Below are 17,192 nucleotides of genomic sequence, written 5' to 3' on the forward strand. Positions count from 1 at the left end.
AATCCCTCCAATACAAATCTGAATCGGAAATTTTACGATACTAGCCAGTATTTTTGCAAAATTACACTATTTTTAATGTATTTTAAGCGTAATTTTCTCGTTCTTGCCCTCCCCTACTTTGATTTTGCAACCAGCTCAATGCTAAGCTGAGGCACACTTTTCTCGAACACTACTGTAACAGTAACAGTAACATGTGACGGACCCCTACTTGCACGCATCCATTTTCATCGAGCGAGAAATCTGGTCGCCATAGCTGGTCGCCATAGCGAAGTAGTTTCTTATCTACTGCTCTCTCGCTCTCCTCTTAGCCTCGCCAAGATGCATGAGATCTTGCACGTGCACTAGGATGGTACTACTACAAGCATGGCTCTCACAGATTTACACAATGGTGTATCTCTTGTTGGCAAAGCGGCGAATGCAGGCACAACCTATTACCTTGCAGGTAATCTCTTCCTTTGATGCTCTCCTTGAGAAGGTCGCCGCATACACAGAATGGGGTCTTGTTTACACGGAAGAAGAGGTTAGCACATTCAAGGATGCAAACATTCCCTCCGTATTTGTAAAGGAACCTCTACTTGCAGAGCCAACGTCCCATTAGTCTCTTTGAAGGGTATACACCGCAATTGCAGTTGGATTCTCGAGCGCGCATGGTGTGCCCAACCAATGCAAGTGACCCTCAAGGACAACTTTCCTTTACAAAGCTGCCAAGATTCTTCCGATGGTAGGTGCTGCCATTTCGATTGCCAGTTATGTTGACACTGAGAAATGCCCAAGACATCAAGACCCTTGCTTCTGCACCTTTGTCATTCGGCAGATTTGTCATTTTGACTGAGGAGGAGCCTTTGCAGGGGGGCCAATGCGGCAACCAAATCGGCACCAAGTTCTGGGAGGTGGTATGCACAGAGCACGGCATTGATCCCACGGGGTCATACATCGGCGACGCTGACGTGCAACTGGAGAGATTGAATGTGTACTACAACGAGGCAAGCTGCGAGAGCTATGTGCCTCGTGCCGTGCTCATGGATCTGGAGCTTGGTAGTATGGATAGTGTTTGAACGGGACCGGTTTGAGGCCTAGGTTTTGTAGTCGTTTTGTAGTTTTGAGCTTTGCCTCCCACAACAAGTTCGCGTTCTCAATGGCTTCCTTGGGCCTCATCTTATTAAGCTTCCTCTTTTCAGACTTCTTCGGCAAGGATGATGACGATGTGAGGAGGAGTTTGTGATGACGCTCACGATGGGAGGTCAGCACCTTGCAAGCAAAGTGATGCATGACTTGTGGTGGCCGTTGCAATCTAGGGATGGGCCAAGATGCATGACTGCTATTTGGGCCGCATAAAAAAACCAGACTAAGCTCATTAGGATCATGAAGGGTCGGCACTCGAAACGGATGAGGATGGCTGCATGCGCTTGCCACCCCTTATCTGAAATTGGAATCTCTAAACAGATCAATGGTTTTTATTTTTTTGAAGCCATTAGGAATACCTATTAATTAGGTGATAACAGCTGCAAGATATTCAAAAAATCTCCAGAATCTTCAAAAATGCTCTCCCAGGTGAGTACGCAGGTCCTTGGAGACGCCCTAGTGGTGTTAAGCAAAAGAGAATGAAAGCAAAGGTGGTGACTGACCGTAGGTGTCAGGGAGGAGAATACGTCACCATGGAGCATAGGACGAGCAGTGAGGCTAGGTGCGGCAGGCTCAGAGAGCCGGGCACGGATGGCGCAGGACAAACGTTTTTTTTATAATAACAAACAAAGCGCGTTCATAGTCTAGGCGCTTCAATGCAGTGGTTAGCTAGTATGATTTGTTTATGAGAATTCCAGAGTTCGATTCGCATGCTAGTTTTGCTTGGAAGGTGCGCTGCAAAGGTGAGGCAAAGAACTATTATATAACTCGTTTTAGGAAAGGGGACATAGGTCATGTACAATATAATGGTTAAGATAATCATATGAGCATGTTTAGCTCTCCTCAGGTAAAAAAATGTTCAAGGTATTCACTAAATAAATGGTGCAAAGATCCTACCTGAATTCTAATTTTGTGAATGCTTAATGAGATAGTTACATATCTGGATTGATTGTGACCCCTTTATGTGAGATACACCTCCTACCTGGTCATTCTTAGTCATTACATTGAAGTATTGATTATTAGTGGGGACGTAGGATTTTTTTTTTTCTTGCTACGATTGAAGTATTGATTTATATGGATTGTAGGGAATGGGTAAGACAATTGTATTTACTATAAGCTAATTATATGGTAAAGCAAAGGAATCAAAATCAGGACGTTTTCAAAATAGTTATGGCCTTCGTTTCAACGTTGAGTAAAATGAGGACTAAAAATTGGCAGGCTTGATTTCATGGGCAAAAATAGAAGAATAGCGAAAGCAGGCGGCCTCGACCTTAGGGCAGTCCGAGTGCGCCTCTGAGCTCTCTCTCGACCTCATGTGAAATAGACAAAAAATGAGTAAAAGAGGACAACAAGAAAATGATAGAAGCTATTGCTAAAATATCGTTGCATCCAATATTGTAAGCCATCATACAATCAATATCGACAGTGAAAACACCAAAAAAATGACGGAGAAACTCTTGACAATTTAAGATGCCGGAGCTTCTCATGGCTAGGTGAGGAAAGCTATGAGGTAGCCAATGCACAAAGTCCACGCAGTCAAGGTAGCCCGTGCAAATGAGCTTGCCAAAGGCAGGACCTATGATCTACATGGTTGCAAATGCTTGCAACCATGGGATCACAGGTCCTTGCCCATCCTTCCCCTACATTGCGTGGCGTAGGACTATAGTCAATGTGGCCTTCCCCTCCCTTGCATGGTGTATACAGTATTGTAGAAAGTGAGCAATTTTTAATTTGCGGACAAGCATGGTGCCCATGTCGTTACAGCCATACATATATAAAAACAGTCCTATAGTCCAGTCTTTTATTAAAAAAATTTTAGGTCATTTTTCATAAGTTGTTAGGCCCTTTAAAATTAGGTATAGTACAAAGTGATGAGGTAATTTGCAGATGTCTTTTAGGTTTTAGAGTTGTGCCTCTTTTTACGATAAAAAGCGTTAAAAGTTTTTAAGACTATTAGTTTTTTTTCCATGTAGTTACAAATTCTATAGTCTCAATTTGTCACATGGTCATATGGCTTGACCGGGTGTGCCATCTTGAGCTATCGAGTTTTACCTTCAGTTCTTCTACCTATGTATATGGCTTGACCGGGTCTCTTGAGCTATCCATTCTTACCAAATGTGTAGTTGTGCCTCTTTTCACGATAAAAGGCGTTAAAGTTTTTAAGACTGTTAGTTTTTTTTTCCATCTAGTTACAAATTCTATAGTCTCAATTTGTCACATGGTCATATGGCTTGACCGGGTGTGCCATCTTGAGCTATCATTTTTCACCTTCAGTTCTTCTACCTATGCATATGGCTTGACCGGGTCTCTTGAGCTATCCATTCTTACCGAGTACTACCATATGGCGAGCGAATATTTTCGAGCAAGGAGAAAAGCGAGCGAGCAATGAGAGAGAGAGAGAGAGAGAGAGAGAGAGAGAGAGAGAGAGAGAGAGAGAGAGAGAGAGAGAGAGAGAGAGAGAGAGAGAGATGTGTCTAGTTGGATGAGTGGATACTGCTTGATTTTGAGTTTCTACTTTTAAGGATAAGTAAGTGGATACCAAGACTCTGTGCCTCAACAATATTTCTTGCTTCACATGTCAACTCAAAAGTTCATGCATTGCAAAGTAAAAGAATTGCAATTTTGGGCCAATTATAATGGTGGAAATCACCCTCCAATTTTTTCATCCATAATACTAGAGAAGCTTTTTGTAATCATTGTTCACCAAGAAATAGTCCTATTATTAGCATCCAAGTTATAAATTATGTTTTTGGCCAAGGCTTGCAATGGAGGTTTATACATGAGCTTAAACTCCAATGCTTTTTTAGCATCAATCCATATTGGATTTAAGTTGACCATTAACTTATTTAAGCCAACATGAAAGTGATCTATTCGATTAAAATACATTTTTTTCAGATCTTAAACCCGGAATATTGTTAGGCATGCAACAACCTACATGCCCATATGAATTGCATAACCCAAAAAAAAAAAAATCATCTCTTTCTATTACTTGTAGGTATGCGTGCCAACACGGATGGGTACATGCAACAAAGGTGGAAAAAAGGAAAATTCCATAAGCACTAGCTTTGGTTTTTGGGTAAAGAGGATTTGGCAACATGGATGGCTACATGAAATTCGTTGTGAAAAAAGCATGCCATACAAGGTCAAGTTAAGTCATTAAAATTAGGTCTAATTTGTAGCTTTTGGTGTGTCAATTGATTGATATCCCTCTAGTGCTCTCAATGATGCTTGCAAATGTTGTGTCTCTAGCCATCAACTAAGTTGGCATTGAGCTATCGATTTTCACCTTCAGTTCTTTTAGCTTTCAAATATGGTATATGAATGTGTCACGTTAGAAATGCAGGAGCTTTGATGTGATAGTTTGAAATAGAATAAAAAATATCTATATATATGTAGGTTGACTTGAATGCTTCTTTTTTCAAATAGGATATCTATATAGTAATTATGGTAGAGAGTAAGAAGAAGGCATTTCTTCAATCTCTAAGGTCAACTCTTTGCAAGGTGATTAATGAATTTATGAAGAAGCAGGTGTAAAGTATCGTGCAAAATGAGACTCTCATAGAAAAAATGGTTGAAAAAGCAATTGTAAGTGCGATCTCCAAGGAAACCTTTGTTATAAGCAAAGACAAAGCTCGCAGTCTGCTTATAATATCATTAGTAACATGGAAAAGTGCGCCCATTATTTATATGAAGCTATTTTTGAAGGTGTTCAGTTGATAAAGCTCAAGGCTTGGCATGCAGAAAGAGAGAAGAGTAAGCGTGCAAAAGATATAGATACACAATATGTGTTATCTAAAAAGCTACAAAGGGAGTTACAGATTATGTAGTTGTTTGCAAGTATTCTTGTTTATGAATGGGGCTTGTCTTTACAGATAAGCAGACTCGGGTATGGCCATCAAGGAGATTGTGATTAACCTTAATAAAGGGACATGGCAAACAAACACACTTGGTTTTGTTATGGGGAGAGAGGGATCCATATGACATGTTTTGATTTGATTTATGTATGTACACGGAAGTTATATGACATGGACATCCCATTTTGTTGAGTGTAGTATGAGAAGCATGATATACTAGCACTTGGGATGTAGTTTGGTTTTGAGGGTTCTTAAGTTGATTTGGTAGGCTACTTTTATGTTTTCATTTTGTGTTTGTTTTGTACATGATCGTCTATCGATGTGGACATGGACTTTTGGTAATTGTGTGATTAGACTATGTGATTGGAGGTTTCCTATGTACTATGTATGATATGCATGTCATAATACCACTAGATTACTTTGATTCTATTGAAATTTTTTTTGAGTTTAATGTGTAAGATAATCCTTAAGTCCCACGTGGGAGCCCAAGATGAGGTGGACAATTTTTTTGGAAAAAGAAATTATGTGATGAAAATCCCATGTGGGAGCCCAAGAAAAGGGTGTACTGATTTTTTTTGAGAAAGAGGTCTCCGTACAAAGGAGGCTCTGACAAAATTTTTAAGATTTATATTTTATGTACAAACTCAAAATTAAATACAGATGGTGCTTTTTTAAAAGGTACATTTTGCTTAAGCATAGGCGTGCATTCATATCACATATAATTGTTTTTGTTCAAAAAGATTAATCTTTTAATGGGTTTTTTTGTAATGTGTTTTGATTTGATGAGTGAAGTTTTTTATGGTTGTTTAAGAGTATGCATTATTTGTTATTTAGAGAAAAATCCATTTCATATGTGTGTCTTAAATCCCATGTGCTTACTAAGTAGGTGGCTAGTATCATATGTTTTGAGATTGAGATTTGTATCAGTTTACAAGGCAAATGTTATTCGTTTTTTGATAAATTACATTGAAACGATTGGTTTATTTTAATTTAGTATTGATTATATTTGTTGCTTTTCATGGTTTGTTCTCTTAACATCTATTGCAAATGAAAACACACTACAATGTACACTTATGTTCATTTCAGTTCAGCATGTATTTTTGCAAAAGCATGCGCCTCTAAAATTGTTATGTTACTAGTATACATAAAATAGTGGTTCATTACATTCCGTATGAAATCCGTATGAGGGGGGATGGTTCATTGCGAGAACGTCCGTGTTTTGTGCGTATGTAGGGGGGTAGGTTAACATGTAAGATACCGTACATAGGGGGTTTCTCTTGAGCTATCCATTCTTACCAAATGTGTAGTTGTGCCTCTTTTCACGATAAAAGGCGTTAAAGTTTTTAAGACTGTTAGTTTTTTTTTCCATCTAGTTACAAATTCTATAGTCTCAATTTGTCACATGGTCATATGGCTTGACCGGGTGTGCCATCGTGAGCTATCATTTTTCACCTTCAGTTCTTCTACCTATGCATATGGCTTGACCGGGTCTCTTGAGCTATCCATTCTTACCGAGTACTACCATATGGCGAGCGAATATTTTTGAGCAAGGAGAAAAGCGAGCGAGCAATGAGAGAGAGAGAGAGAGAGAGAGAGAGAGAGAGAGAGAGAGAGAGAGAGAGAGAGAGAGAGAGAGATGTGTCTAGTTGGATGAGTGGATACTGCTTGATTTTGAGTTTCTACTTTTAAGGATAAGTAAGTGGATACCAAGACTCTGTGCCTCAACAATATTTCTTGCTTCACATGTCAACTCAAAAGTTCATGCATTGCAAAGTAAAAGAATTGCAATTTTGGGCCAATTATAATGGTGGAAATCACCCTCCAATTTTTTCATCCATAATACTAGAGAAGCTTTTTGTAATCATTGTTCACCAAGAAATAGTCCTATTATTAGCATCCAAGTTATAAATTATGTTTTTGGCCAAGGCTTGCAATGGAGGTTTATACATGAGCTTAAACTCCAATGCTTTTTTAGCATCAATCCATATTGGATTTAAGTTGACCATTAACTTATTTAAGCCAACATGAAAGTGATCTATTCGATTAAAATACATTTTTTTCAGATCTTAAACCCGGAATATTGTTAGGCATGCAACAACCTACATGCCCATATGAATTGCATAACCCAAAAAAAAAAAAATCATCTCTTTCTATTACTTGTAGGTATGCGTGCCAACACGGATGGGTACATGCAACAAAGGTGGAAAAAAGGAAAATTCCATAAGCACTAGCTTTGGTTTTTGGGTAAAGAGGATTTGGCAACATGGATGGCTACATGAAATTCGTTGTGAAAAAAGCATGCCATACAAGGTCAAGTTAAGTCATTAAAATTAGGTCTAATTTGTAGCTTTTGGTGTGTCAATTGATTGATATCCCTCTAGTGCTCTCAATGATGCTTGTAAATGTTGTGTCTCTAGCCATCAACTAAGTTGGCATTGTGGGGTACAAATAAAGCCTTAGTAAGCAAGTACATTAGAATAGCAACAAGACATCTATCATCATTCAAATGATGTGAGTGAAAGATTGTGGGTCGTATCACATATGTCTGCTCCTTGGACATGTCCAATTTTACGTTTGTGCCCAACTTGTGGCAAGAAGCTACATTGCAAGAGACTTCTGTTGTTTAGGGCAACCTCCCCAAGAAGAAAAGGACACTCCTTTTATTAGAGGCAAGAATGACACTTAAATGTCTTGAACTTTAGATTCCGAGGAAGCATCGTGAACACTTTATAGTCAGATGAGACCTTCATTTTCTTCGACTCACTGTCTATGTGTGTTAGCAAGGGTGTTCAACTTGCCTTGTCAGAGTACCCACATGTGACAAGAAAATTATTTGGTACATAACGAAAGTGTCCGTAGCCATCTGTGCCGGCGTGGATGGCTACATGAAAGTTTCTAATGAAAATCTTTACCTATGAGTTTCTACAGGTAGCTAGCGGGGGTGTTTCATTTGCCTTGTATGAGCACCACATGTAACAAGGGAATGATTTGGTGCATAATGGAATTTCCTATAGCCATCCGCGCCAGCATGGAATGGAAATCTTTACCCGTCACTCCTGCAAACATTGGCACGATCGTTCAAAAAATGAAGGGAAAATTACTAAAATACCTCTCTAATTTGTGGAAATTCCCAAAATATCCCTCAAATTTCAAAAATTCTCAAGATACCCTTGCATCTATTTTAGTTGGATTGTTCACGATTTCCTAATCTTTATTCTTTTTTGACAATGGGAATCCGTTTTTAGTACTTAGCATGTAATTTGTCACAAATTACCTCCCAAAAAAAGACAATTATGTCTAAAAATAATGAAGCAATTCTTCTCCAAAGCCTACATAACTAGCTCAAATTCTAGTTTAAGTATCTTGTGTTGATAGACAATCAAAGGCTTCTTATGAAAATCTACAGGTAGGGAGGCGGGGCGTATCCTTGGGCCTCAAGTAGTTGGAGAATTGGAAGGCGTCGCGCGGGGTCTGCAGCTTGGTGGAGGCAAACGTATTCCTCCACACGCCGCCTACCCCCACCCGAGCTTCCAACACCACACACTCCACGCCATGCTGCAGCAGGTGCTTGCAGGCGCAGAGGCCCGTGACCCCGGCCCCCACTATGCACACGCTAGTAGGGGGGACCCAATCTCGTTTATGTTTTATTAAAGAGAATGATGGAAGATCCCATTTGGCAAACGGGAAGGAAAGGAATGGGTGCCGCAGAAGAATCAAAGAAAACCGCGCTAGAAAAGCTAAGGGTTGCGGAGCAGAAGGGTGCCGCAGTGCAGTGATTGCTCGCAAGCAAGTGAAGACCCGTGATGGGGGAGGTGAGGCCTTGAGACCGAAGAGGTGGCAGCAGTTGACGAACACCAACAAGGCACGACCAGATATTTGAGGTTTTTTTAATAAAACAAAGTGAAGCATCGATAGCAACTTCGTGTGCCAGCTTGAGTGGTTACGAAATTGTTCTTGGAATCCTCATCTAAAGGAGTTGGGCTCAAAAGCTGTCTTCTACTTTTGAAAGATAGGAGATGACGCATTCCCATTTCGGAAAGGTAGGAGATGATGATGGGAGGAATATTGAATGTAATGGAATAAAATGGAGGAGTCGCCAAGTAGTATATTGGGAATTTTTTTACATCTGAAAGGTATTTTGAGAATTTCCACAGATGAGGGGTATTTTGGTAATTTTTCAAAAAATGAACTGCCTGTAGCCATCCACGCCGGCGTGGATGGCTACAGGCAGTTTCAAGTCAGTGTTTCTTGCCTAATCCCATGCTAGACAAAAGTCTAGGGCTTGCTGCGAGTTAATCCACTTCCCTCCATGGCAACGACGAAAAGCAAATGACTACGCCAACTTAAATATTTTTTGCAGGCCTGCAAAGCCAGAACCGCTACCACCCTACGTTGCTACGTACATGACAAAAATCAGCAATTTGACACTCACAGTTCACTGCGATATTTTCAAAAGTGCGTCTGCTCTTACAAAACCAAAGCACGAGGCTGGAGCAACAGGTCTGGAGATGTAGGCATAGATAGATAGAGGCAGAGGCCAGACGACCGGCTAGAATGCTCCATGGAACCTCTCATCCCCTCCACTAAGTTGGTTCTTTGCGGCACCCATCATTGGGTAAGGTTGTGTTTTTGCACACTCGGTTACAGGTAACGTTTTCTCCTTTTCCAAAATTCCATGTCCGAGGCTTGGTTACCTCTGTGCCGGCCATCAATCCCGATGATCGGCAGCCTCTGGCACAGCCTTTACGCTCTCCCCCACCAACAGGCAGCCCTGCATGGCCACAGAAGCTCAATCCTAGCACCAAAGGGTCTCCTCGCAGCCAAGAATGGCGCGTGCATGCTAACAACAACAACAACAACAACAACAAAAATGGCCGATGGCATAAAGACGATGAGAGTGCCCTCAGCAAAGATGAACCCCTTCCCCTACCCATGGCTTACCCAGACTCCAGCCCTTATAATCCTCAGGAAGTGAAGGAAATGAAGAACTCTGAAGCTGAAAAAAAGGTGCTCATTATTCATACGCATGACTGAAATATTCATGCTCGTGGTTAATGTCAAAACCTGGTTTCAGGATTGCAAAGATGTTCTTTACCAACGGGTTGGAAAGTGTTCAAGGTGTCAAGGAACTGGAGAAGTAAGCTATTTTCCAAAGAAGGGTCGAGAGGTCATATGCGAGTGCATCCCTTGTATGGGGTTAGGTAAGTCTTGTCTAAACTTGAAAAAGATCATTGAGCAGAGTCTCTTTGTTATGAATATAAACTTCAAGTCTTGTCAATCTCATAGACCTTGGCAATGTTTTTTTGCGATGAGCTCATGGACATTGAGCTCGAGTGAGAATAGCTAAAGACAATTCAATACTGTGTCTGCGCAAAGGTGACCTTTGAATGAATGTGAAGATGAGGCAGCGTTGTGAGGCCATTGTTATGAAAAATCAATAATGTGTATTGGCTAGGAGCCCATAGCATAGGAATTGCAGCAAATCTAGTAGCTTCCATAGCACCGATAGCAAAGGAAACCAAGGCTTTGCCCCCACTTGATGCTGATATTTCATTCAAATTTAGAGGTTGAGCGGCTTATCGATCAATGCCACCATATATAAATCCCATCGTTCGGCCCCTCGCTCCCAAAATCAATCTAATATGCAGTTGTCAAAGATTGGCATGCGATCGAGCCTTGTTTTTCCCCATAATTTCCGTGTTTTCTCTACAGTTTGCCAACTCTCTTGCCTTACGATATGTCTGCACCTGATCCTGATCTTGAGTTTGAGCTCCCATCACTTGAGCTCCCGTCACCCTCACTTTAAGCATTGGCTCAAAGAGTAATATAGCGAAAAGGCAGTGACGCAAAAGAGTGCTTCATAATCACTACACGATTCCAAATCTGATGTATCCATAATCCTATGGTCGCTTGCATTTGTAGCAAATGAGTTGGCTAAACCATTCAAGTCCTCCATGGACGCACTAGTAGGGGAGCCTTTTCCTGCATGATAATTAGCCAGAGATGTTTTTCTTTCAATCCTAGTAACCAAAGGTGTTTTTTCATTTCAAGGTCTCTGCCAGTGATCATCAGCCCTACGAGATTCTTCCTGAAAGGGTACAACTTCTATAGCTTCAGACAACCTACTAGGAGGCATGGCTGAATGGTACCTCATCAGAACTCTAGCAGCAGAACTTGAAAGACCGACACTATCAGGAGTCCCTTGTGAAATGTTCAGTGAAGACTAGAAAGGTGGATAAGGTCAGGCTTCTAGCTTCCTTTGCAAATCTGAGAGAGAGAGAGAGAGAGAGAGAGAGAGAGAGAGAGAGAGAGAGAGAGAGAGAGAGAGAGAGAGACAGTGGTGAATAGTGAGTGTCACCTCGGGTGAAGTCCATGGTTTCTCTCAAGCTGCAAAAATGCCTGGTAGCCAGCATTCTCAAATGTGCGTTGGCCCAATCCCAATGAGGTCAATGAGATTTCCATGGCCAATTCACTTTCATTATGGCAGGACATCACCAAGATCATCAAAGAAGGTTTTGTAATTTTGAAGATAACCAATATTTTCTATAAGCCAAGGATGAAGTGTAGTTCCATCCAAGGTCTTGTGGCTGAGATGCATGTGTGTTCTACATTGACTTCTTTGTGGAGAGTATCCACACTTCAAAGGCTAAAAAGGCACGCAAGAATACATTTTGAAATCAATTTCAATCTCAGAGAGCCCAAGGAATGTCTATTTGTTAGAGAAAGGGTGCAAGAAGGGAAGATCTATTGGTGTTGAAGCTGCTCTAGTTATAGTCGTGTTCAGCAAGACCACAAAGATATCCAAGAACTAAGAGATATTTTTTAGGACTTAAATTTTGTAGGGATTTTACATTCATACTCGCATGTGTCTATCATCAATGCAAATAACAATTGAGTCTTTGACTACGAGAGCGAGAGAGAGAGAGAGAGAGAGAGAGAGAGAGAGAGAGAGAGAGAGAGAGAGAGAGAGAGAGAGAGAGAGGAAGAAGAAGAAGAAGAAGAAGAAGAAGAAGAAGAAGAAGAAGAAGAGAATTTTAACATCAACATCAATACCATGCCAAAATCAACATACTTACACTATTAACCCCTTCCTTACTTTGATGAGGATGGTTGCAAGCAACTTTTAGCACATATGGACCAAGCAAAGATGAGAAGGTAGTGGAAACTAGATGCTATCACCTATATTATGCACACATTTGACCTCCATGTGGTGCTCGATGTAGGGAAATGTGATTTTAGTTATTATGCTTGAACACGACATGAAGCACTACTTCCCTTTGTAATTAATGTTGGGCATTATCACCTTAGTTATCATTTATGAATAACTAGGTGATCTCACTTGACCATCACCTAAACAACCACCGCCAAAAAAGACTTCCATTAACCCAAAGAAAAATGAAGGTTGTCTGCACAAGTTTTGTATGGGTGGTATGGAAGGACGCTCCACCGTGATGCATCACTATGTGCCACCTATGGACTTTGGAATTTCCCCTTGAGAATCATCTAACTCTCTCTTTACAAAAGTTTTTCTTTAAGTGCTCACAAGCTTTCTTCCTTAGCTTCTCTATAATAGACACTAGTACCCTACATCTCTCTCTAACTTTTGCAAGAAAATAGATTTCCATGGATATGCATATCCCTATCTTTAGTCCTCTTCCTAGCCATGAGGTTATGTTGAGGTTAGAATGTAGAATGTTTGAGATCAAGGTTATTCTTTGAAAGAGAATTTTGAGCCTATGGGAAACCATGTATATTTGCGTCCATTGACATTTTGAAAGTAGAAGTGACGTTTGGAGGCCATAACCATAGATGATGGAGAAGATGCATATGTGAAGTTGAAAATCGTAAAAATGTACTTTTGAATATGCTTTCTTGCTTGATCATGAGTTGCATCAATTTTACAACATGGATATGCTCAAGGTGCTTTGCTAGATGTCGCTCGATTTTGTATTAGCTCGGAAACACTTGCTCGGAGTTTGGGATTCCTCATTCTTACCAAATTTGTAGTTGTGCCTCTTTTTACAATAAAAAGCGTTAAAGTTTATAAGATTGTTAGTTTTTTTTCCATGTAGTTACAAATTCTATAGTCTCAATTTCCCACATAGTCATATGGCTTGATTGGGTGTGTTATCTTGAGCTATAGTTTCTTGCCAAGACACGTCTAGCATACCTTGTGTCTATATATCACACATACACAATGTATTTATTTTGTATATAATTACAAATATAGTCTCAATTTGTCACATGGTCATATGGCTTGACCGGGTGTGCCATCTTGAGCTATCGATTTTCACCTTCAGTTCTTTTAGCTATCCATATGGCTTGATCGGGTCTCTTGAGCTATCCATTCTTACCAAATGTGTAGTTGTGTCTCTTTTTACGATAAAAAGAGTTAAAGTCTTTAAGACTTAGTTTTTTTTCCATGTAGTTACAAATTCTATAGTCTCAATTTCCCACATGGTCGTAAGGCTTGATTGGGTGTGTTATCTTGAGCTATAGTTTTTTGCCAAGAATTTCTAGCATACTTTGGGTCTATGTGTTACACATAAGCAATGTCTTTATTTTGTATATAATTACAAATATAGTCTCAATTTGTCACATGGTCATATGACTTGACTAGGTGTGCCATCTTGAGCTATCGATTTTCACCTTCAGTTCTTTTAGCTTTCAAAGTGAAATATGGTATACGAATGTGTCACGTTAGAAATGCAGGAGCTTTGATGTGATAGTTTGAAATAGAATAAAAAATATCTATATATATGTAGGTTGACTTGAATGCTTCTTTTTTCAAATAGGATATCTATATAGTAATTATGGTAGAGAGTAAGAAGAAGGCATTTCTTCAATCTCTAAGGTCAACTCTTTGCAAGGTGATTAATGAATTTATGAAGAAGCAGGTGTAAAGTATCATGCAAAATGAGACTCTCATAGAAAAAATGGTTGAAAAAGCAATTGTAAGTGCGATCTCCAAGGAAACCTTTGTTATAAGCAAAGACAAAGCTCGCAGTCTGCTTATAATATCATTAGTAACATGGAAAAGTGCGCCCATTATTTATATGAAGCTATTTTTGAAGGTGTTCAGTTGATAAAGCTCAAGGCTTGGCATGCAGAAAGAGAGAAGAGTAAGCGTGCAAAAGATATAGATACACAATATGTGTTATCTAAAAAGCTACAAAGGGAGTTACAGATTATGTAGTTGTTTGCAAGTATTCTTGTTTATGAATGGGGCTTGTCTTTACAGATAAGCAGACTCGGGTATGGCCATCAAGGAGATTGTGATTAACCTTAATAAAGGGACATGGCAAACAAACACACTTGGTTTTGTTATGGGGAGAGAGGGATCCATATGACATGTTTTGATTTGATTTATGTATGTACACGGAAGTTATATGACATGGACATCCCATTTTGTTGAGTGTAGTATGAGAAGCATGATATACTAGCACTTGGGATGTAGTTTGGTTTTGAGGGTTCTTAAGTTGATTTGGTAGGCTACTTTTATGTTTTCATTTTGTGTTTGTTTTGTACATGATCGTCTATCGATGTGGACATGGACTTTTGGTAATTGTGTGATTAGACTATGTGATTGGAGGTTTCCTATGTACTATGTATGATATGCATGTCATAATACCACTAGATTACTTTGATTCTATTGAATTTTTTTTTGAGTTTAATGTGTAAGATAATCCTTAAGTCCCACGTGGGAGCCCAAGATGAGGTGGACAATTTTTTTGGAAAAAGAAATTATGTGATGAAAATCCCATGTGGGAGCCCAAGAAAAGGGTGTACTGATTTTTTTTGAGAAAGAGGTCTCCGTACAAAGGAGGCTCTGACAAAATTTTTAAGATTTATATTTTATGTACAAACTCAAAATTAAATACAGATGGTGCTTTTTTAAAAGGTACATTTTGCTTAAGCATAGGCGTGCATTCATATCACATATAATTGTTTTTGTTCAAAAAGATTAATCTTTTAATGGGTTTTTTTGTAATGTGTTTTGATTTGATGAGTGAAGTTTTTTATGGTTGTTTAAGAGTATGCATTATTTGTTATTTAGAGAAAAATCCATTTCATATGTGTGTCTTAAATCCCATGTGCTTACTAAGTAGGTGGCTAGTATCATATGTTTTGAGATTGAGATTTGTATCAGTTTACAAGGCAAATGTTATTCGTTTTTTGATAAATTACATTGAAACGATTGGTTTATTTTAATTTAGTATTGATTATATTTGTTGCTTTTCATGGTTTGTTCTCTTAACATCTATTGCAAATGAAAACACACTACAATGTACACTTATGTTCATTTGCAGTTCAGCATGTATTTTTGCAAAAGCATGCGCCTCTAAAATTGTTATGTTACTAGTATACATAAAATAGTGGTTCATTACATTCCGTATGAAATCCGTATGAGGGGGGATGGTTCATTGCGAGAACGTCCGTGTTTTGTGCGTATGTAGGGGGGTAGGTTAGCATGTAAGATACCGTACATAGGGGGTTTCTCTAATTTTGATGCACGCAAGTGGCATCCCCCCATTACTAATAGCGAATCCCCCGGGATTTTAAGTGGCCCAATGTGTCAAGGCAAAGAAAAATGGGTTGGGAGATCCATATACTTGTGTTTCACTCTTCAAACAAGTTTTGAGACTTGAACAAATTACGGATTTCCACACATAGTACGAGGGCTTTGCATTAACATTAGAAGGGACGGATTTGACGTGGTTTCAACCATTGAACAGAGATGATTTTCCAAACATAGCACAATTCTTGCAAGAATTCACAGAGGAGTTCTCTACAAGGGGGATCAAGCACAACACGGTGTCACAGATCTACGCTCTCAAACAGAAAGAGAATGAGGAAGTGAAGGAAGCTTTGCTTTGCTTCAAAAAGTACACAGAGAGATGTCTAGCATGAGAGTTACCACAAGATGAGATACTATTAGTTCTCTTCATAGAGGGCTTGAGGGACTAGCAGTGCCTCTTCTCCAAAGAGTGAATCCACAATAAAGAGCAATGTTCAAACTTTTTGGGAACCAAGCATTGATCGAGTGGTTGAGCAGGTAATTAGAAGAATAATCCAAGGCTATAGAAATGACTTGAATGAACGACAACATCCCATGAGAAGATGTGATATATGTGAAGGGGATCATCCCACCCCATGGTGTAACACTTAGTTGAAACCGTAACGTATGCTAGGGAAAAAATCATCTCTTCTAAATGATGGTAGAGTAGCAGTCACCTACACTAAACCAATTGAGTATATGCCACAACCCATGAGAAACCAATATTCCATGGATGAGAACACTTTAATGTTCATAGCCAATCAAGAGTATGGATCAAAGACAATTCTAACCATGCAAGAACAACCATTGGCTATACCACCAACTATGCAACAAGTAGGACCATGCTATGAGTGTGGAGGAAATCATTGGCCAAGGGACTGTCCTCATCAAGAAAAGAACATAGAGATATTGAGATATTGTCTAGAATGTGATGTTGGACACATGGTTCATGATTGTCCAGAAAAACCAAACAAGAAGGGAAAAACAACAATGAACGTTGTAGGAGTGATGCCTTCTTCAAGTGGATCTGATATAGAACCCACATTTCCTATAAAGGTGATGACTTGGGCTCAAGCTCAAGAAGCTGAGGGACCTATATTTCCTATTCAAACATGAGTAAAAAACTTATCGGCGGTGAGAACTAGAAGAAAATTGTGGAAATCTGAAGGAGAAAACTACCCTAGAAATTGAGTTGCAATAAGCCAAAGAGTGGTTGAAACAAGAAAAGGAAAATAGGAAACAAACAGAAAAAGAGAAATCATCCACAATGTCATTGAGAGGTTCAATCTTGGTTGAGAAAGTGAATGAGCACTTAGATGCCATGCCAGAGGCTTACGAGGCTTACGAGGCTAGACTGAAACCCCATTAGACATTGGAACAAAGATTGCTAACATATATGACTCCAAAATTTAAAACAAAATGGATGAAAATGTGCAAAAAAATCATAGAGAAAGCTCAAGCTCTAATGCAGCCAGAAACATTGAAAACCCCTAAGAAAGTAGTGTCTGCATCAAAAAAGGTTAACACAAGCACACAAAAAGAAAACAAATCAGTAGAGCCAACTAAACCAGGGAATGAAAATCCATTGGATACAAGAGAGTGGAAAACACTATAGACGAGGCGAAGTCTCATGAGATGCAGCCAATTCCTGAAGTGGA

At 39.5% G+C, this 17,192-nt stretch overlaps 1 protein-coding gene across 1 annotated transcript; it reads left to right on the forward strand.

The window, feature by feature from the left end:
* Positions 1-385: 385 nt before the first annotated feature.
* LOC147443948 (uncharacterized) lies at positions 386-10,547 on the forward strand. The gene is made up of 4 exons (XM_086528054.1): positions 386-520; positions 9,624-9,983; positions 10,051-10,177; positions 10,432-10,547. Exons 1-4 carry the CDS (start codon positions 386-388, stop codon positions 10,545-10,547), a joined length of 738 nt encoding a protein of 245 aa, XP_086384180.1.
* Positions 10,548-17,192: the final 6,645 nt, after the last annotated feature.

This window comes from Adiantum capillus-veneris, chromosome 13 (genome assembly GCF_014529385.1).
Source record: "Adiantum capillus-veneris isolate H3 chromosome 13, ASM1452938v2, whole genome shotgun sequence".
NCBI classification, from domain to species: Eukaryota; Viridiplantae; Streptophyta; class Polypodiopsida; order Polypodiales; family Pteridaceae; genus Adiantum; species Adiantum capillus-veneris.

Bases quoted from the DNA above. Each gene is read 5' to 3' on its own strand.
- LOC147443948 (XM_086528054.1), top strand. From the start codon at position 386: ATGGTGTATCTCTTGTTGGCAAAGCGGCGAATGCAGGCACAACCTATT. The intron at 521-9,623 runs GTTAGCACATTC...ACTCGGTTACAG, and splicing joins TTGTTTACACGGAAGAAGAG to GTAACGTTTTCTCCTTTTCC. The intron at 10,178-10,431 runs GTAAGTCTTGTC...TGTATTGGCTAG, and splicing joins CATCCCTTGTATGGGGTTAG to GAGCCCATAGCATAGGAATT.